This window comes from Pleuronectes platessa, chromosome 23 (genome assembly GCF_947347685.1).
Source record: "Pleuronectes platessa chromosome 23, fPlePla1.1, whole genome shotgun sequence".
Lineage (NCBI taxonomy): Eukaryota > Metazoa > Chordata > Actinopteri > Pleuronectiformes > Pleuronectidae > Pleuronectes > Pleuronectes platessa.
In genome coordinates, this window is record NC_070648.1 from 1,583,215 (window position 1) to 1,604,435 (window position 21,221).

Sequence of the window (21,221 nt, forward strand, 5' to 3'; positions counted from 1 at the left end):
ATTTTATAGACATTAAACTTCAGAATGAGAATTCTGACAATCAAATATAATGGAGGACTGGAAATGAACTCCATCATCAATTATGGACGTTTCTCTAGGAAACTGCAGATAACAGGGAAATCACGATTAGTTCACGAAGTTTAGATTAGAGAGCTTGATTGAATCTAAGGGAAGGAAGCGTTGAGGCAACGACTCAGATTAAGACTTTTGGGGGAATGCCACTTCACTCCTCTCGAACTGGCAGCTGTCAATGCACATAATGAGTCACCCAGGCTGAGGGCATCATGACAAACTAGTTTGTCTTGATGTATGTTCTAGGTCGGAGATCACAGGTCTCAAACTGTTACGTAAAATCAGTGGGATAAAGGAACAAGTGATGGTTCGATGGAAGGTGTGACTGTGGGAGGAGCTTGACATCAGGAGTGAACTACTTAACGCTGAGGACAGAGTGAAGGAGACACAGTAAACATGGCTCTCCAACAGGCTGTGTCTGTCTTAACCGTGACAATCCTTCTCCTGTGCACAGGTAAGAACAATGTTTATTAGTATTCGGTTCGTATCAATAATGGAGTTCGAAAAGAAAGTTTCTATTGTAAAATTGTTCCAAGGTTTGAAAATCGTAAATATTTTATAAAAAATGAATAAATACTGAACCTCCTATTGGTAGGTGCTGCAAAGGGCCAGTCATCCTGTGCCACACCATGAACACCACTTTCATGCTTTCTCCTCTCTGTTTTAATTTTCAGGATGTCGATCAGCGTTGAGTAAGTGCAACTTTACAAACTCTTCCAAGTTTAAAAGCTGTTTTAAGTCAGATATAGAAAATGTTTTATGCACATTTTTTCATGTTTAATTTTGGTCTCATGTCTTTTGTCAGCCTGCGGCCAGGCTCCCATGAACACCAGGATCATAGGAGGTCAAACTGCGACTCCAGGAGATTGGCCCTGGCAGGTTTCTTTGGTCATGGACGGAGCGCACGGATGTGGGGGGTCACTGATTAACGACCAGTGGGTGATGACAGCTGCACACTGCATTACAGGGTGAGTATTTAGAAACAAATCTCGTGCCGCCTTCTCCGAACTAAATTCTACTGTGGGAACATCTAGTTATCGATCTATCTATCTATCTATCTATCTATCTGTCTGTCTGTCTCATTCTCTCTGTCTCTCTCTCTCTCTCTCTGTCTCTGTCTCTCAATATTCAACGACATTTTTGCATATTTTCCGAATATCGTGCAGCCATATATATATATATATATATATATATATGCTAATGGTCAGATTACCCCTTTTAGCAGTTTCTAGTGATATTTGTTGAACTCAATCCAGGTGTCAACACCTGTTTGTAACTCAGAATGCGCACAGCAGGCAGCTCGACCAGCCACATTCCCTCTGTGACACGCTGCTATTTCTCTGTGACACAACAGGCTCTGTGGAGAAATTCTCATCACGGCTTAGATGACGTGATTAACTCTTTTCAAAAAGTTTCCCGACCGTGTCAAACGACAGAAAAGAAATAAGAGTAACAGTCATTTTAATCTTGGTATTTGTCTTCCTATCTCTCTTTGGATCTGTGCAAAGAAAAAACCCGTTCGCGCTGAGTTTGTGTTCTCTTCTCACATCATTACTGTTGCCTGTTGCCTGTGCCTTCTGTTTTCATAAAAGAAACAGAAAACTTAAAGTTAATGAGCAAAATGCATACACTCATATTCTCCAAAATTCTTTTCAACAAAAACCATGAACCGTTTCGGTGGAGAAACTGTGAAAAACTCCAGACAAACTTTTTCTCTCCCAAAAGAAGTACGGAAATGAATCCTAGATCAGTGGAATCATCGCCAAAAAAGTTCTTTCCTGCTCTGTGTCTTTCCACCAAGTTTCATGACAATAGACAATTTAAATTGATTTTATTCTCTTTTTGTCTTCAAGGTCAGGAAGTGATGTAACGGTTTACCTGGGGCGCTTTAACCAATCAGGTCCAAACCCCAATGAAGTGTCACGGACCATCGCTCAGGCCGAGTGTCATCCGTCATACGACACCCTGACCTACGAGAACGACATATGTCTCCTGAAGCTGTCGTCACCTGTGAACTTTACCGACTACATACAACCTGTTTGTTTGGCTGATGCAAACAGCATCCTCCACTCTGGGGTCAGCACCTGGGTCGCTGGTTGGGGCAACACCCGCCCTAATGGTGAGCTCAAACATTACACAGACCAAAGAGAAACTTTGCAGGAGGCTTTTCAATCGGTTAATATGTCAAATCACATCTTTTGCTTTGTTTGGTTTCTCACAAAATTGAAGCTGATGTTTGAAATCTCTCCAATTAGGGTGGAGCGCCTCCGACACCCTGCAGGAGGCTAATCTGGATATAGTGGGAAACAAAGAGTGTCAGTGCAACAGCATATATGACATCACGGACAAGATGATCTGCGCTTGGGTCAGAGCGGGCGGAATTGACTCATGTCAGGTGACCAACACTTTTTGTTGCACTGTATTTTCTATTTGATGCTTTGGTACTGACAGGAGAGAAAGACATCCTCACAAGGAGGTGAGAGGAACCCAGGTAAGACACAGATTGTCACGAGGTAGATTTAGTTTCTCAGCTTTGTTGCAAATAAATGAGGAAAATGGAGGTGACCATGTGTTTCTCTCCTTGAAACAATTGTAAAGACCATTTGGTGTTGTTTGCCTTAAAGTCCAGCAGGGGGCACTTTACAATTCACTATCAGCTTGACCTAATGCTCGTAAAACATCACTTCATAGCATTAACTGTAGATGAAGATGGACGACATGACTGCTCCCCCATAAGTGAAGCCAAGCAGCTCAATCACTACCTGGTCAACTTTAATGAGTTATCACCGAGGCAGCACAGAAAGAAACTGTCTCAACAACTGTCGTTGGTTTCTTTCCACAGGGAGACTCAGGGGGCGGACTGGTGACAAAGGTTGGTTCAGGCTGGGCCGCGGTTGGAATCGTGAGTTTTGGTGACGGCTGCGCTAAGCCCAACGTCCCAGGGATCTACGCCCGTGTGTCAGAGTACATGGAATGGATCAGCATCATCACCGGCAGTGACGAACCAGGCTTTGTTAACGTTTCCTCCACCGGAGTCGACAAAGACTCAAACTTTACCTGTTCAACCACAGCACCACCGACCACTTCCTCTACTCACCCATACACCCACCCTCACACCCACCCCCCAACCACCATCCATTCCACAACCGACGATAAGAGCATTTTTGGCGGTGGTGAAAATCTGATCCACTTCACTCACTTCACCTCACTCTGGGTTCTTGCTCTATCGGTCTATGGACTGGTCGGTCATGCATAACATGGAAATGTGACACTACCGCATGTGTCGCTAATCTTATTGGCTGCAAGAGTTAATGCATAACTACTCTGTGTGATGTCATTTCGTGTGATGTCATTTTGTCATGATGACTTCATTCCTGACATATGATGATGAAATCATACAAGCTTTAGGTTAGAGTCCTGCACACACATCTTTACAAATGCATTTTCCAACTCCTCCTCTCCGTCACTGATCATATGGAGAATCAACTTCTGGTCAATATAACCTTTGGATTGTGTCTTTATAATTTGCAGAGATATTTTGGAAAGGGATTTTTTTTTTTTAGATGATATATTTGTTCATCTTTGTCTGATCAGCTCCAAGAGTTGATCCAAAAAAAATGTGTTAGGTGAAAATCTGTCAGTGTGTTGAGTAATTTATGCCGATGCTGATTCACAGGGTAAATAAACTGAAACGTTTCTCATGGAACGTGAAGTCATGTTAATCACAAACTGTTTGACTTGGAATAAAACGGACGTTGATTGGTCGAACCTGTGTTGTTGTTTGTTCATGCTGAAAAACCCTTCATCTTAATACACGGCTGACGCAAAGCTGCGGGTTGTTAAACTAAAAGATTTTCATAGTAATACTTCTGCTGTTATTGCAAATGAAAAAAACATGAAAGTGAAGCAATGAATAGAATTCAGACAAAATGTCCGCTCTCCAAAAGGCTTACGAGCTGAAAGACGGTGAAACGAGCAAAGTCTTGGTGCTAGATGGGGATATTTTTATACACAAGAAAAATGATTTAAACTAAAGCAATAAAAAAAACAGATTTCAACATCAATTTTTTCAAAACACTTGCATTACAGTGTAAAGATGCCTGGTCATTTCTAGAAGGAAATGCTGCCCCCTAGGGATCATAGAACAGCTGTGAAATAGTCTGAACACAGTTTGTGCTCTAGAGCAGGGGTTTTCAATGTTTTTCAGGTCAAGGAAAATAACGTCTTCTGCCTCCATTTAGCCATTTGCTACAATATGTTGGGTTCATGTTCATGTGTATTTAAAGACAATTAAATTTGGGGGGGAAATTTTTTCTAATCAACCAAAAATGTCACGACCGCCCTGCAGTACCTCCTAGGGGTCACAGACACCAAGTTGAAGACCTCTGCTCTCGAGTGTGAGCTGCAGCTCTCTCCTCTGGATCAAGTCAGAGTCAAACTGAGGGTCACACATGTGTGTGAAGGGAAAATGTTTTATTAAAGGAATAAGTGCTCCTCCCCGGAAGTAAAAGTAAATAAATAAATCCACCCGCTGGTTAGTGGACGACCCGCTCTACCCCACTACCATGACAGGATGAAATACATATTAAATGTGAGGGACTGGCGTCCTGCACCTTTCAGTCCCCCGTTCAGCCTCCAATGAGCTTGGTTGGAGTCACGTTCCTTCAAGACCGAGCATGTGAGTAATGACTGTGTTTTACAAGAACTGGTCCTAGAAGAATGAGGAAAAATACTGAAGGGAGGAACTTGGTCGAACAAACGCCAAAAGGAATCTGTTAACATTTGACTCATATTGCGACAATCACACAGATCCTGGAATTTGGTTCCACTTTACGGGATTCTAATAGATTTCTCTGGGAGTTTAGAGGAATCATATCTGTGAGCTTGATTGAATCTAAGGGAAAGAAGAGTTGAGTCACCGACTCAGATTAAGACTTTTGGGGGAATGCCACTTCACTACTCTCGGACTCGCAGCTGTCAATGCACATAATGAGTCACCCAGGCTGAGGGCATCAGGAAAAACTAGTTTGTCTTGATTGAGTTCTAGGTCAGAGATCACAGGTCTCAACCTGTTACGTAAAGCGGCTGGAGAAAAGAACAAGTGATGGTTTGATAGAAGGTGTGACAGTGTGGGAGGAGCTTGACATCAGGAGTGAACTACTTAACGCTGAGGACAGAGTGAAGGAGACACAGTAAACATGGCTCTCCAAAAGTCTGTGTCTGTCTTAACCGTGACAATCCTTCTCCTGTGCACAGGTAAGAACAATGTTTATTAGTATTCGGTTCAGATCAATAATGAAGTTCGAAAAGAAAGTTTCTATTGTAAAATTGTTCCAAGGTTTGAAAATCGTAAATATTTTATAAAAAATGAATAAATACTGAACCTCCTATTGGTAGGTGCTGCAAAGTGCCAGTCATCCTGTGCCACACCCTGAACACCACTTTCATGCTTTCTCCTCTCTGTTTTAATTTTCAGGATGTCGATCAGCGTTGAGTAAGTGCAACTTTACAAACTCTTCCAAGTTTAAAAGCTGTTTTAAGTCAGATATAGAAAATGTTTTATGCACATTATTTCATGTTTAATTTCGGTCTCATGTCTTCTGTCAGCCTGCGGCCAGGCTCCCATCAACACCAGGATCATAGGCGGTCAAACTGCGACTCCAGGAGATTGGCCCTGGCAGGTTTCTTTGGTCTTGTTTGGAACACACAGATGTGGGGGGTCACTGATTAACGACCAGTGGGTGATGACAGCTGCACACTGCATTACAGGGTGAGTATTTAGAAACAAATCTCTAGCCGCCTTCTCCGGACTATATTCTACTGTGGGAACATCCAGTTATCGATCTATCTGTATCTGTCTGTCTGTCTCTCTGTCTCCGTCTCTGTCTGCGTCTGTCTCATTCTCTCTCTCTCTGTCTCATTCTCTCTGTCTTTCTGTCTCTCTGGCTCTCGGTCTCTCAATATTCAATAACATTTTAGCAAATTTTCCTAATAACGTGCAGCTATATATATATATATATATATATATATGCTAACGGTCAGATTACCCCTTTTAGCTGTTTCTAGTGATATTTGTTGAACTCTATCCAGGTGTCAACACCTGTTTGTAACTCAGAGTGCAGAGAGCAGGCAGCTCGACCAGCCACATTCCATCTGTGACACGCTGCTATGTCTCTATGACAAAACAGGCTCTGTGGGAAATTCTCATCAGCGCTTAGAGTACGGGAATAACTCTTTTCAAAAAGTTTCCGGACCGTGACAAACAACTGAAAAGAAAGAGGAATTTTATTCTTGGTATTTGTCTACATATCTCTCTTTGGATCTGTGCAAAGACAAAAAACGTTCGTACTGAGTTTGTGTTCTCTTCTCACTTCATTACTGTTGCCTGTGCCTGTCGAAATTTCATTAAAGAAAGCGAAAACTTAACGTTAATGAGCAAAATGCACACACTCATATTCTCCAAAACGCTTTTCAACAAAAACCATGAACCGCTTCGGTGGAGAATCTGTGAAAAAGTCTAGACACACTTTCTCTCTCCCAAAAGAAGTACGGAAATAAATCCTGGATCAGTGGAATCATCGCCAAAATTAAAAGAGTCCTTTCCTGCTCCGTGTCTTTCCACCAAGTTTCATGACATTAGACAATTTAAACTGAATTTATTCTCTTTTTGTCTTCAAGGTCAGGAAGGAATGTAACGGTTTACCTGGGGCGCTTTAACCAGTCAGGTCCAAACCCCAATGAAGTGTCACGGACCATCGCTCAGGCCAAGTGCCATCCGTCATACAACACCCTGACCTTCAACAACGACATATGTCTCCTGAAGCTGTCGTCACCTGTGAACTTTACCAACTACATACAACCTGTTTGTTTGGCTGATGCAAACAGCATCCTCCACTCTGGGGTCAGCACCTGGGTCGCTGGTTGGGGCACCACTCGCCCTAATGGTGAGCTCAAACATTACACAGACCAAAGAGAAACTATGCAGGTGGCTTTTCAATCGGTTAATATGTCAAATCACATCTTTTGCTTTGTTTTGTTTCACGCATAAATTTGATGTTAAAGCTGATGTTTGTAATCTCTCCAATTAGGGGGGAACGCCTCCGACACCCTGCAGGAGGCTAATCTGGACATAGTGGGAAACAAAGAGTGTCAGTGCAACAGCATATTTGACATCACGGACAAGATGATCTGCGCTTGGGTCAGAGCGGGCGGAATTGACTCATGTCAGGTGACCAACACTTTTTGTTGCACAGTATTTTGTATGTGATGCTTTGTTTACTGACAGGAGATAAACATGTCTTCACGAGGAGGTGAGAGAAATCCAGGTCCGACACAGATTGTCACGAGGCAGATTTTGTTTCTCACCTTTGTGCAAATAAATGAGGAAAATGGAGGAGACAATGTTTTTCTCTCCTTGAAACAATTTATATCGAAAGACCATTTGGTGTTGTTTGCCTTAAAGTCCAGCAGGGGGAATTTTACAATTCAATTTAAGCTTGACCTATTGCTCGTAAGACATACGCTTCATAGCATTAACTGTATATGAACATGGACAACATGACTGCTCCCCCATAAGTGAAGCCAAAGCATCTCAATCACCACCTGGTCAACTTTAATGAGTTATCACAGAGGCAGCACTGACAGAAACTGTCTCAACAACTGTCGTTGGTTTCTTTCAACAGGGAGATGGTGGGGGCGGACTGGTGACAAAGGTTGGTTCAGGCTGGGCCGCGGTTGGAATCGTGAGTTTTGGTAACGGCTGCGCTAAGCCCAACGTCCCGGGGATCTACACCCGTGTGTCCGAGTACATGGAATGGATCAGCAACATCACCGGCAGTGACGAACCTGGCTTTGTTAACGTTTCCTCCACCGGAGTCGACAAAGACACAAACTTTACCTGTTCAACCACAGCACCACCGTATGCTTCCTCTACTCACCCTTACACCCATTACACAACCGATAAGAGCATTTTTGGCGGTGGTGAAAATCTGATCCACTTCACTCACTTCACCTCACTCTGGGTTCTTGCTCTATCGGTCTATGGACTGGTCGGTCATGCATAACATGGAAATGTGACTCTACCGCACGTGTCGCTTATCTTATTGGCTGCAAGAGTTAATGCATAACTACACTGAGTGATGTCATTTCGTGTGATGTCATTTTGTCATGATGACTTCATTCCTGACATATGATGATGAAATCATACAAGCTTTAGGTTAGAGTCCTGCACCCACATCTTTAGAAATGCATTTTCCAACTCCTCCTCTTTGTGACTGTCACTGATCATATGGAGAATCAACTTCTGATCAATATAAACTTGGGATTGTCTCTTTATAATTTGCAGAGATATTTTGGAAAGGGATTTTTTTTTTTTAGATGATATATTTGTTCATCTTTGTCTGATCAGCTTCAAGAGTTGATCCAAAAAAAATGTGTTAGGTGAAAATCTGTCAGTGTGTTGAGTAATTTATGCCGATGCTGATTCACAGGGTAAATAAACTGAATCTTTTCTCATGGAACGTGAAGTCATGTTAATCACAAACTGTTTGACTTGGAATAAAACGGACGTTGATTGGTCGAACCTGTGTTGTTGTTGGTTCATGCTGAAAAACCCTTCATCTTAATACAAGGCTGACGCAAAGCTGCGGGTTGTTAAACTAAAAGATTTTCACAGTAATAGTTTTGCTGTTATTGCAAATGAAAAAAGCATGAAAGTGAAGCAATAAATAGAATTCAGACAAAATGTCCGCTCTCCAAAAGGCTTACGAGCTGAAGACGGTGAAACGAGCAAAGTCTTGGTGCTAGATGAGGATATTTTTATACACAAGAACAATGATTTAAACTAAAGTAATAAAACAAAAACATTTCAACACCTAATTTTTTCAAAACCCATGCATCAAAGTGTAAGACGCCTGGTCATTTCTAGAAGGAAAAGCTGCCCCCTAGGGATCATAGAACAGCTGTGAAATGGTCTGAACGCAGTTTGTGCTCGAGAGCAGAGGTATTCAATGTGTTTCAGTTCAAGGACCACCAAACTGATGGAGAGATGGAGCAGGGACGCCCTACTATATATTGTACAAAAATTGTGTTTTTTATTAAACTGGGCCTAGGTTCATGAATAAACATAGTTACCCTGTTATTGTGCATTCAATACTAAGCTATTCAAATAATACACAGGTTCATATATTAAACATGTGCAAGGTACAGGGTGGCCGTTCCACTACCATTTATAAACCTACACTACCGTTCAAAAGTTTGGGGTCACTTAGAAATGTCCTTATTATTCAAATAAAAGCACAGTTTTTTTCAATGAAAATAACATTAAATTAATCAGAAATACACTCTTTACATTGTTGATGTGGTTAAGACTGTTCTAGGTGGAAAAGTCTGGTTTTTAAGGAAATATCTACAAATGTGTATAGAGGCCCATTTCCAGCACATATCACTCCAGTGTTCTAATGGTACATTGTGTTTGCTAATCGCCTCAGAAGACTAATTGATGATTAGAAAGCCCTTGAAAAACCCTTGTGCAATTATGTTAGCACAGCCAAAAACTGTTAAGCTGGTAAGAGAAGCTATAAAACTGGCCTTCTTTTGAGCTAGTTGAGTATCTGGAGCATCACATTTGTGCGTTCGATTATACTCTCAAAATTGCCAGAAAAAGAAAACTTTCATGTGTAACTCGCCAGTCTATTCTTGTTCTTAGAAATTAAGGGTGTTCCATGCGAGAAATTACGAAGAAACTGAAAATTTCCTACAACAGTGTGAACTACTCCCTTCAGAGAACAGCACAAACTAAACCTAAATCTAATCAGAGTAAAAAGAGAAATGGGAGACCCCGGTGCACAACTCAGCAAGAAGACAAGTATATTAGAATCTCTAGTTTGAGAAATTGACACCTTAAAAGGTCCTCAACTGGCAGCTTCTTTGAATGGTACCCGCAAAACGCCAGTGTCAACGTCTACAGTGAAGAGGCGACTCTGGGAGGCTGGCCTTCTAGGCAGAGTGGCAAAGAATAAGCCATATCTGAGACTGGCCAATACAAATAAAGATTGATATGGTCAAGGAACACAGACATTGGACAGATGAAGATTGGAAAAAGAAATTATGGACAGAAGAATCAAAGTTTGAGGTGTTTGGATCACAAAGAAGAACATTTGTGAGACGCAGAACAGGTGAAAAGATGCTGGAAGAGTCCTGACGCCATCTGTCAAGCATGGTGGAGGTCATGTGATGGTCTGTGGCTGCTGTGGTGCTGGTAAAGTGGGAGATTTGTGCAAGGTAAAAGTGATTTTAAATAAGGAAGGCTATCACTCCATTTTGCAACGCCATGCCATACCCTGTGGACAGCGCTTGATTGGAGCTAATTTCCTCCTTCAACAGGACAATGACCCAAAGCACACCTCCAAATTATGCAAGAACTATTTAGGGAAGAAGCAGGCAGGTCTGCTGTCTGTAATGGAGTGGTACGGTCAACCCAGCTTGACCGTATGGTATGCAAGAAATGCCCATCAAGCCAATCCAACTTGTGGGAGGAGCTTCATGAAGCGTTGGGTGAAATTTCTACAGATTACCTCAACAAATGAACAGCTAGAGTGCCAAAGGTCTGCAATGCTGTAATTGATGCAACAGGAGCATTCTTTGACGAAAGCAAAGTTTGAAGAACAAATTAATATTTCAAATAAAAATCATTATTTCTAACCTTGTCAATGTCTTGACTATATTTTCTATCCATTTTGCAACTCATTTGATAAATAAAAGTGTGAGTTTTCATGGAAAACATGAAATTGTCTGGGTGACCCCAAACTTTTGAACGGTAGTGTACATCTTGCATACAACACTGAGCTATTAAAATAATTCACAGATTCCTGTTTTTATTTTAAACATAAATGTAGAAGGGACAGTGAATCCTCAAGCCACCTGTGGATGGTGCAAACACTCCAGCATTAGTGAGATGTCTGAACCGAACCAGTAGCACACAACTAATCCAACCTTGGACGGATGGAGGTTGTCAGGCAGAGGGTCGTATCAGCCTCAGGCTGCAGTCTTGACCTGGATTTGTTTTTCAGGTCGGTGAGTGAGGAAAATACACTTCGCAAAGATATGTGGTTGCAAAGGGCTGACTGAAAGATAAAGTCATCTACCTCCTTTTATCCATTTGCTACAATATGTTGGACTGATTTTCATGTGTATTTAAAGACATTTTAATTTTTCAAGAAAAATTTGTTGGAAAAGAAAATTTTTAATATAAAAAACTGTCTTATCAACCAACAATGTCACGACCGCCCTGCAGTACCTCTGCGGACCCCCTAAGGGTCACAGACCCCCTATTGAATACCTCTGCTCTCGAGTGTGAGCTGCAGCTCTCTCCTCTGGATCAAGTCAGAGTCAAACTGAGGGTCACACATGTGTCTGAAGGTAAAATGTTTAATTTAAAGGATGAAGTGCTCCTCCCCGGAAGTAAAAATAAATAAATAAATCCACCTGCTGGTTAGTGGACGACCCGCTCTACCCCACTGCCATGCCAGTATGAAATTCATATTAAATTGTGAGGGATTGGTGCCCTGCACCTTTCAGTCCCCCGTTCAGCCTCCAATGAGCGTGGATTGAGTCACGTTCCTTCAAGACCGAGCATGTGAGTAATGACTGTGTTTTACAAGAACTGGTCCTAGAAGAATGAGGAAAAAATACTGAAGGGATTAATTGGAACTTGGTCGAACAAAGGACAAAAGGAATCTGTTAACATTTGACTCATATTGCGACAATCACACAGATCCTGGAATTTGGTTCCACTTTACGGGATTCTAACAGATTTCTCTGGGAGTTTAGAGGAATCATATCTGTGAGCTTGATTGAATTTAAGGGAAGGAAGCGTTGGGCCACCGACTCAAATTAAGACTTGTGGGGGAATGCCACTTCACTCCTCTCGGACTCGCAGCTGTCAATGCACCTAATGAGTCACCCAGGCTGAGGGCATCAGGAAAAACTAGTTTGTCTTGATCGAGTTCTAGGTCAGAGATAACAGGTCTCAAACTGTTACGTAAAGCGGCTGGAGAAAAGAACAAGTGATGGTTTGATAGAAGGTGTGACAGTGTGGGAGGAGCTTGACATCAGGAGTGAACTACTTAACGCTGAGGACAGAGTGAAGGAGACACAGTAAACATGGCTCTCCAACAGGCTGTGTCTGTCACAACCGTGACAATCCTTCTCCTGTGCACAGGTGAGACAGATGTTTTGAAAATCGTAAATATTTTACAAAAAATGAATAAATACTGAACCTCTTATTGGTTGGTGCTGCAAAGGGCCAGTCATCCTGTGCCACACCCTGAACACCACTTTCATGCTTTCTCCTCTCTGTTTTAATTTTCAGAATGTAGATCAGCGTTGAGTAAGTGCAACTTTACAAACTCTTCCAAGTTTAAAAGCTGTTTTAAGTCAGATATAGAAAATGTTTTATGCACATTATTTCATGTTTAATTTTGGTCTCATGTCTTTTGTCAGCCTGCGGCCAGGCTCCCATCAACACCAGGATCATAGGCGGTCAAACTGCGACTCCAGGAGATTGGCCCTGGCAGGTTTCTTTGGTCTTGGTTGGAACACACAGATGTGGGGGGTCACTGATTAACGACCAGTGGGTGATGACAGCTGCACACTGCATTACAGGGTGAGTATTTAGAAACAAATCTCGTGCCGCCTTCTCCGGACTATATTCTACTGTGGGAACATCCAGTTATCGATCTATCTGTATCTGTCTGTCTGTCTCTCTGTCTCCGTCTCTGTCTGCGTCTGTCTCATTCTCTCTCACTCTCTGTCTGTCTCTCTGTCTCACTCTCTCTTTCTGTCTCTTTCTCTCTCTGTCTCTGTCTCTCAATATTCAACGACATTTTTGCATTTTTCCTAATATCGTGCAGCTATATATATGTATATATATATATATATGTCAATGGTCAGATTCACTCTTTCAGCTGTTTCTATTGATATTTGTTGAGCTCTAACCAGGTGTCAAGACGTGTTTGTAACTCAGAGTGCAGACAGCAGGCAGCTCGACCAGCCACATTCCGTCTGTGACACGCTGGTATGTCTCTGTTACACAACAGGCTCTGTGGGAAATTCTTATCACGGCTAAAGATTACAAGATTAACTCTTTTCAAAAAGTTTTCCGACAGTGTCAAACGAATGAAAAGAAAGAGGAACAGTCATTTTAATCTTGGTATGTGTCTCCATATCTTTTTTTGGATCTGTGCAAAGAAAAAACCTGTTCGTGCTGAGTTTGTGTTCTCTTCTCACTTCATCACTGCTGCCTGTGGGTGTTGAACTTTCATAAAAGAAAGCAAACAATTAAAGTTAATGAGCAAAAGCTTTAAGAAGTTAAAAAGAAAAAGTGAGGAAGAAGGATCTGTCCATTTCGTTTATTCCTTTGGTCAATTCAACTAAAACTCAGTAGAACGCCCACCTCTGGCAACAGTTCCCTTCTTAAACTACTCTATAAAGAGTTTTGGGATCTGCAAAATGCACAAACTCATATTCCCCAAAACTCTTTCCAATAACAGCCATGAACTGTTGGGTGGAGAATCTGTGAAAAAGTCCAGACACACTTTCTCTCTCACTATAGAAAGTGCGGAAATAAATCCTGGATCAGTGGAATCATCACCAAAATTAAAGCAGTTCTTTCCTGCTCCGTGTCTTTCCAACAAGTTTCATGACATTAGACAATTTAAACAGATTTTATTCTCTTTTTGACTTCAAGGTCAGGAAGTGGTGTAACGGTTTACCTGGGGCGCTTTAACCAGTCAGGTCCAAACCCCAATGAAGAGTCACGGACGATCCTTCAGGCCAAGTGCCATCCGTCATACAGCACCCTGACCAACGAGAACGACATATGTCTCCTGAAGCTGTCGTCACCTGTGAACTTTACCAACTACATACAACCTGTTTGTTTGGCTGATGCAAACAGCATCCTCCAATCTGGGGTCAGCACCTGGGTCGCTGGTTGGGGCAACACTCGCCCTAATGGTGAGCTCAAACATTACACAGACCAAAGAGAAACTTTGCAGTTGGCTTTTCAATCGGTTAATATGTCAAATCAAATCTTTTGCTTGGTTTTGTTTCACGCATAAATTTGATATTAAAGCTGATGTTTGAAATCTCTCCAATTAGGGGCAAGCGCCTCCGACACCCTGCAGGAGGCTAATCTGGACATAGTGGGAAACGAAGAGTGTCAGCGCAACAGCATATTTGACATCACAGACAAGATGATCTGCGCTTGGGTCCGAGCGGGCGGAATTGACTCATGTCAGGTGACCAACACTTTTTGTTGCACAATATTTTGTGTGTGATGCTTTGTTTGCTGACAGGAGATAAAAATGTCTTCATGAGGAGTTGAGAGAAATCCAGGTCAGACACAAATTGTCACGAGGCAGATTTTATTTCTCAGCTTTGTGCAAATAAATGAGGAAAGTGGAGGTTTACAATTCACTATCAGCTTGACCTGTTGCTTGTAAGACATACGCTTCACAGCATTAACTGTAGATGAAGATGGACGACATGACTGCTCCCCCTTAATTGAAGCCAAGCAGATCAATCACCACCTGGTCAACTTTAATGAGTTATCACCGAGGCAGCACAGAAAGAAACTGTCTCAACAACTGTCGTTGGTTTCTTTCCACAGGGAGACTCAGGGGGCGGACTGGTGACAAAGGTTGGTTCAGGCTGGGCCGCGGTTGGAATCGTGAGTTTTGGTGACGGCTGCGCTAAGCCCAACGTCCCAGGGATCTACACCCGTGTGTCAGAGTACATGGAATGGATCAGCATCATCACCGGCAGTGACGAGCTAGGCTTTGTTAACGCTTCCTCCAATGGAGTCGACAAAGACTCAAACTTTACCAGTTCAACCACAGCACCACCGACCGCTTCCTCTACCCAAACACTCTTCACCAATCACACCCGCCCCTCAACCATGCCCGTAACTGTGACCCGCCCCTCAACCATGCCCGTAAACTTCACCCACCCTCATACCCGCCCCTCGACCATGCCCGTAAACGTCACCCACCCTCATACCCGCCCCTCAACCATACCCGTAATTGTCACCCATCCCTCAACCATGCCCGTAAACTTCACCAACCCTCACACCCGCCCCTCAACCATGCCCGTAAACGTCACCCACCCTCATACCCGCCCCTCAACCATACCCGTAATCGTCACCCATCCCTCAACCATGCCCGTAAACTTTACCCATCCTCACACCCGCCCCTCAACCTTGCCCGTAAACTTCACCCATCCTCACACCCGCCCCTCAACCATGCCCGTAAACGTCACCCACCCTCATACCCGCCCCTCAACCTTGCCCGTAAACTTCACCCATCCTCACACCCGCCCCTCAACCATGCCCGTAAACTTCACCCATCCTCACACCCGCCCCTCAACCATGCCCGTAAACGTCACCCACCCTCATACCCGCCCCTCAACCATGCCCGTAAACTTCACCCGCCCCACAACCATGCCCGTAAACTTCACCCGCCCTCACACCCGCCCCTCAACCATGCCCGTAAACGTCACCCAGCCCTCAACCATGCCCGTAAACTTCACCCACCCTCATACCCTGCCCTCAACCACCCCCGTAAACGTCACCCACTCTCACACCCGCCCCTCAACCATGCCCGTAAACGTCACCCACTCTCACACCCGCCCCTCAAGCACGCCCATAAACTTCACCCACCCTCACACCCGCCCCTCAACCTTGCCCGTAAACATCACCAACCCTCACACCCACCCCCCAACCACAGACCATCTCATAACCGACGATAAGAGCATTTTTTGCGGGAGTGAAAATCTGATCCACTTCACTCACTTCACCTCACTCTGGGTACTTGCTCTATCGCTCTATGTACTGGTCGGACATGCATAACATGAAAATGCGACACTATGCACATAATTAAATACATTAATACACTGTGTGATGTAATTTCGTGACTTGAAGATCCTTGAATACAATTTTGAAACTAACAATTTAGTAGCATTTTAATGGCACTTACAAAGCACTTTTTTTGCTTTTATTGAAGAAATTGTACTTTCTTGATTCTTGTCGTTCTGGGTTTGTACCCTCGGGTTGATGCACTTATTGTAAGTCACTTTGGATAAAAGTGTCAGCTAAATGTAATGTAATGATGACGTCCTACCTAACATATGATGATGATGATGAAATCATACAAGCTTTAGGTTAGAGTCCTGCACACACATCTTTAAAAATGTTTTTCAACTCCTCTTCTTTGTGACTGACACTGATCATATGGAGAATAATCTTCTGATCAATATAAGCTTTGGAATGTCTCGATATAACTTGTAACTAATGTTTTTTAGTTTTTCAGAGGTTATATTTGTTCATCTTTGTCTGATCAGCTCCAAGAGTCAATCAAGAAATGATGTGTTTGGTAAAAATCTTTCTGTGTGTTGAGTAATTTTATGCTGATGCTGATTCGCAGGGTAAATAAACTGAAACTTTTCTCATGGAACGTGAAGTCATGTTAATCACAAACTGTTTGACTTGGAATAAAATGGACGTTGATTGGTCAAACCTGTGTTGTTGTTGGGACAGGGAGCGTACAAAGGCTTTTATGCTGAAAAACCCTTCATCTTAATACACGGCTGACGCAAAGCAGCCGGTTGTTGAACTAAAAGATTTTCACAGTAATAGTTTTGCTATTATTGCAAATGAAAAAACATGAAAGTGAAGAAGCTAAATAGAATTCAGACAAAATGTCCGCTGTCCAAATGGCCTACCAGCTGAAGACGGTGAAACGAGCAAAGACTTGGTGCTAGATGAGGATTTGTTTATACACAAGAACAATGAATTTAACTAAAACAATAAAACAAACACATTTCAACACCTAATTTTTTCAAAACACTTGCATCAAACTGTAAAGACGCCTGGTCAGGTTTAGAAGGAAACGCTGCCCCCTAGGGATCATAGAACAGCTGTGAAATGGGCTGAACTCAGTTTGTGCTCTTGAGCAGGGGTCTTTAACGTTTTTCAGTTCAAGGACCCCAAACTGATGGAGAGATGGAGCAGGGACGCCCTACTATATATTGTATAAAATTGTGTTTTATATTAAACTGGGCCTATAAACATAGCTACCCTGTTATTGTGCATTCAATACTAAGCTATTCAAATAATACACAGGTTCATATATTAAACATGTGCAAGGTACAGGGTGGAAGTGCAACTACCATTCATAAACATACATCTTGCATACAACACTGAGGTATTAAAATAATTCACAGATTCCTGTTTTTATTTTAAACATACATGTAGAAGGCACAGTGACTCCACAAGCCACCTGTGGATGGCACACACACTCCAGCATTTCAGTCGGACAACTCACGTTCGAACATTTATTGCAGCATTACAACAGATTTAGTGTTTGGCGTCTAGGCTCGAACTTAATTACTTCCCCATATGATTACACAGGAATGATTGGAGTGATGAGCAAATACTTGTAACCCCGCATTGGAGCCTACAGGTGGATGCTAGGGTGGTGGAGGGGCTGAAGCAACAGGTGGCAATAATGCAGCAGCAGTGCGAGCAAGAGGGGTTGATGGGAAATGTCTCTCTGGTTAAATAGACCACCTGATAAAATGGGTGTGTGTTGTTGATGGTTGTGGAGAGTGAGGAGTGTCACATGATATATGTCACATGATGTATGTAACATGATTGGCGCAGCGCAGCTTGAGTTGCCTGCCAAAACTAACTCGCTGGCAAAGCCACATTAGTGAGATGTCTGAACCTGACGAGTAGCACACAACTAATCCAACCTTGGACGGATGGAGGTTGTCCGGCAGAGGATCTTATCAGCCTCAGGCTGCAGTCTTGACCTGGGTTTGTTTTTCAGGTCGGTGAGTGAGGAAAATACACTTTCGCAAAGATATGTCGTTGCAAAGGGCTAACGGAAAGATAACGTCTTCTGCCTCCTTTTATCAATTTGCTACAATATGTTGGATTCATTTACATGTGTATTTAAAGACATTTGTGAAAAAAAATTGACTAATCAATCAAATATTTCACGACCGCCCTGCAGTACCTCCGCGGGCCCCCTAGGGGTCACAGACACCAAGTTGAAGACCTCTGCTCTCGAGTGTGAGCTGCAGCTCTCTCCTCTGGATCAAGTCAGAGTCAAACTGAGGGTCACACATGTGTGTGAAGGGAAAATGTTTTATTAAAGGATGAAGTGCTCCTCCCCGGAAGTAAAAATAAATAAATAAATCCACCCGCTGGTTAGTGGACGACCCGCTCTACCCCACTGCCATACCAGGATGAAATTCATATTAAATTGTGAGGGACTGGCGTCCTCAACCTTTCAAACCCCCGCTCAGCCTCCAATGAGCGTGGATTGAGTCACGTTCCTTCAAGACCGAGCATGTGAGTAATGAATGTATTTTACAAGAACTGGTCCTTAAAGAACGAGGAAAAATGGGGATTTTAATGGAACTTGGTTGAACATGGGCGAAAGGAATCTGTTAACATTTGACTCGTATTGCGACAATCACACAGATCCTGGAATTTGGTTCCACTTTACGGGATTCTAACAGATTTCTCTGGGAGTTTAGAGGAATCATATCTGTGAGCTTGATTGAATCTAAGGGAAGGAAGCGTTGGGCCACCGACTCAAATTAAGACTTTTGGGGGAATGCCACTTCACTCCTCTCGGACTGGCAGCTGTCAATGCACCTAATGCGTCACTACTCAGTAGTACTGCGAACATGCATCAAGACAAACGTGTTTGTCTTGATGCATTTTCTAGGTCGGAGATCACAGGTCTCAAACTGTTACGTAAAGCGGTCGGATTGAAGAACAATTAAGTGATGGTTAGATGGAAGGTGTGACAGTGTGGGAGGAGCTTGACATCAGGAGTGAACTACTTAACGCTGAGGACAGAGTGAAGGAGACACAGTAAACATGGCTCTCCAAAAGTCTGTGTCTGTCTTAACCGTGACAATCCTTCTCCTGTGCACAGGTGAGACAGATGTTTATTAGTATTCGGTTCAGATCAATAATGAAGTTCGAAATGCCAGTCATCCTGTGCCACACCCTGAACACCACTTTCATGCTTTCTCCTCTCTGTTTTAATTTTCAGGATGTCGATCAGCGTTGAGTAAGTGCAACTTTACAAACCATTCTACGTTTAATAGCTGTTTTAAGTCAGATATACAACATTTTCTATGCACATTATTTCATGTTTAATTTTGGTCTCATGTCTTTTGTCAGCCTGCGGCCAGGCTCCCGTCAACACCAGGATCATAGGCGGTCAAACTGCGACTCCAGGAGATTGGCCCTGGCAGGTTTCTTTGGTCTCGTTTGGAAGACACAGATGTGGGGGGTCACTGATTAACGACCAGTGGGTGATGACAGCTGCACACTGCATCTCAGGGTAAGTTTTTAGAAACAAATCTCTAGCCGCCTTCTCCGGACTATATTCTACTGTGGGAACATCCAGTTATCGATCTATCTGTATCTGTCTGTCTGTCTGTCTGTCTCCCTCCCTCTCTGTCCGTCTGTCTGTCTCTCTCTCGCTCTGTGTGTGTCTCTCTTTCTCCTCTCTATCTGTGTCTGTCTCTTTGTTTCCCTCTCTGTGTCATTCTCTCTCTCTGTCTTTCTCTCTCTGTTTCTCAATATTCAACGAAATTTCTGCCATTTTTCCTAATATCTTGCAGCCATATATATATATATATATGTCAATGGTCAGATTTCCCCTTTTAGCTGTTTCTAGTGATATTTGTTGACCTCAATCCAGGAGTCAACAAGTGTTTTTAACTCAGAGTGTGCACAGCTCGACCAGCCACATTCCCTCTGTGACACGCTGCTATGTCTCTGTGACACAACACGCTCTGTGGGAAGTTCTCATCACGGCTTACATTACAGGAAATAACTCTTTTTTTCAAAAGGTTCACAGACCGTAGGGGTGGGAATTGGCTAAAATGTCACGATTCTATAGTATTGCGATATTTGGGCCACGATTCCATATTATTGCGATTCTTAACATATTGTGATTAGGGATGGGCATAATTAATCGACGATCGATTAATTGACCATTAAGAATTTCCTCGATGAAATAATTTTCACGCTAATTACACATTTGACCACGGGGGGCAGTGTTTGAAAAAAACGCCACAGTCCTACTCAGTTTCCTGCGACTGGCTGCGAGTTACCGTGTAGTTCCATTTCCAAAGTAAACATGAAGAGGTCACGGCGAAGTGTTGCATGGGACCATTTTGAGTTAAAAAATGACTTGGTTCACTGCCAACACTGCGAAGCTATCCCAGAGGCTGGGGGAGACAAGGAGCCTGCGTTGTCTGACACGGACGAGGGGAGCGCAAACACCGGAGCCGCGGCCAGGCTAGCTAAGTTAGCACGGAGCTACCTGTGTATCAGGGCGACGTCAGTCCCATCAGCGGGTTTTTCTGCGGCTGGACTGACGGTCACCAGGCTGCGTTCGCATCTGACCCCAGAGCAGTTTAACATGCTCATCTGTCTCAACACAGATCCGTAGGCTGGTGCTGAAGTTGTATGTGAGTTACTGGTTATTTTTATGAAGCTTTCTCGACTCAGTACCTTGTTTGATAGTTTTGAGTCACATTTGGCAAAACCTGTCAGACTTAAGTATTATATATTTGTAGTTGTTGTTTAACATTATTTTTTTTATATTATTATTATTTTATTTTGGAGAAAAAAAAACAAGGATCAGTTGTGTTTAGTAGCACCGGCTTCTAGCTGTCGGCTCCGCTGCTTAAGATTACAGCAGCGCATATTTTGTTCATCTTGTAATAAAGATCTCAATGAGGAAACACGCTTTTTTTTTTACTGCATTTTAATGTAGCTTATAAATAGTGAATTTTTGAACTTGAAAATATTAATGATTAATCGAAAATTCGTCATTAACTCTCCCGACGATCGACGAAGACAATTTAATCGAACGCCCATCCCTAATTGCGATACAGCAAGTATTGTGATTTGATTCTGTGATACATTGCGATTCATGTCCCCCATATTATTCAAAGTCTTTACAAAAAATGAGGGAAATAAGACCGCTCCAGACACTTCAAATGTCACATTTAATTTTGTAAACAACATTGTCTTCTACACATTAACTGAAGTGCAA

General features: G+C 42.8%; 3 protein-coding genes across 3 annotated transcripts; all 3 read left to right on the plus strand.

Annotated features, from left to right (window-relative positions):
• The first annotated feature begins 402 nt into the window (after positions 1–402).
• LOC128430036 (chymotrypsinogen A) lies at positions 403–3,840 on the plus strand. The gene is made up of 6 exons (XM_053415961.1): positions 403–526; positions 747–764; positions 878–1,040; positions 1,926–2,191; positions 2,328–2,467; positions 2,915–3,840. The coding sequence occupies exons 1-6, from the start codon at positions 469–471 to the stop codon at positions 3,326–3,328; spliced, it is 1,059 nt and encodes a 352-aa protein (XP_053271936.1). The 5' UTR covers positions 403–468; the 3' UTR covers positions 3,329–3,840.
• A 1,345-nt stretch (positions 3,841–5,185) lies between these two features.
• LOC128430038 (chymotrypsinogen A) lies at positions 5,186–8,653 on the plus strand. The gene is made up of 6 exons (XM_053415965.1): positions 5,186–5,328; positions 5,549–5,566; positions 5,680–5,842; positions 6,751–7,016; positions 7,161–7,300; positions 7,755–8,653. Exons 1-6 carry the CDS (start codon positions 5,271–5,273, stop codon positions 8,133–8,135), a joined length of 1,026 nt encoding a protein of 341 aa, XP_053271940.1. The 5' UTR covers positions 5,186–5,270; the 3' UTR covers positions 8,136–8,653.
• A 3,496-nt stretch (positions 8,654–12,149) lies between these two features.
• Positions 12,150–16,642, plus strand: LOC128430035 (uncharacterized). The gene is made up of 6 exons (XM_053415959.1): positions 12,150–12,292; positions 12,443–12,460; positions 12,574–12,736; positions 13,820–14,085; positions 14,230–14,369; positions 14,741–16,642. The coding sequence occupies exons 1-6, from the start codon at positions 12,235–12,237 to the stop codon at positions 15,974–15,976; spliced, it is 1,881 nt and encodes a 626-aa protein (XP_053271934.1). The 5' UTR covers positions 12,150–12,234; the 3' UTR covers positions 15,977–16,642.
• The last annotated feature ends 4,579 nt before the right edge of the window (positions 16,643–21,221 follow it).

Coding starts and splice junctions, on each gene's coding strand:
- LOC128430036 (XM_053415961.1), top strand. CDS start 469: ATGGCTCTCCAACAGGCTGTGTCTGTCTTAACCGTGACAATCCTTCTC. Junction 2,192..2,327: donor GGGCAACACCCGCCCTAATG/GTGAGCTCAAAC, acceptor CTCTCCAATTAG/GGTGGAGCGCCTCCGACACC. Junction 2,468..2,914: donor GCGGAATTGACTCATGTCAG/GTGACCAACACT, acceptor TTCTTTCCACAG/GGAGACTCAGGGGGCGGACT.
- LOC128430038 (XM_053415965.1), top strand. CDS start 5,271: ATGGCTCTCCAAAAGTCTGTGTCTGTCTTAACCGTGACAATCCTTCTC. Junction 7,017..7,160: donor GGGCACCACTCGCCCTAATG/GTGAGCTCAAAC, acceptor CTCTCCAATTAG/GGGGGAACGCCTCCGACACC. Junction 7,301..7,754: donor GCGGAATTGACTCATGTCAG/GTGACCAACACT, acceptor TTCTTTCAACAG/GGAGATGGTGGGGGCGGACT.
- LOC128430035 (XM_053415959.1), top strand. CDS start 12,235: ATGGCTCTCCAACAGGCTGTGTCTGTCACAACCGTGACAATCCTTCTC. Junction 12,737..13,819: donor GCTGCACACTGCATTACAGG/GTGAGTATTTAG, acceptor TTTGACTTCAAG/GTCAGGAAGTGGTGTAACGG. Junction 14,370..14,740: donor GCGGAATTGACTCATGTCAG/GTGACCAACACT, acceptor TTCTTTCCACAG/GGAGACTCAGGGGGCGGACT.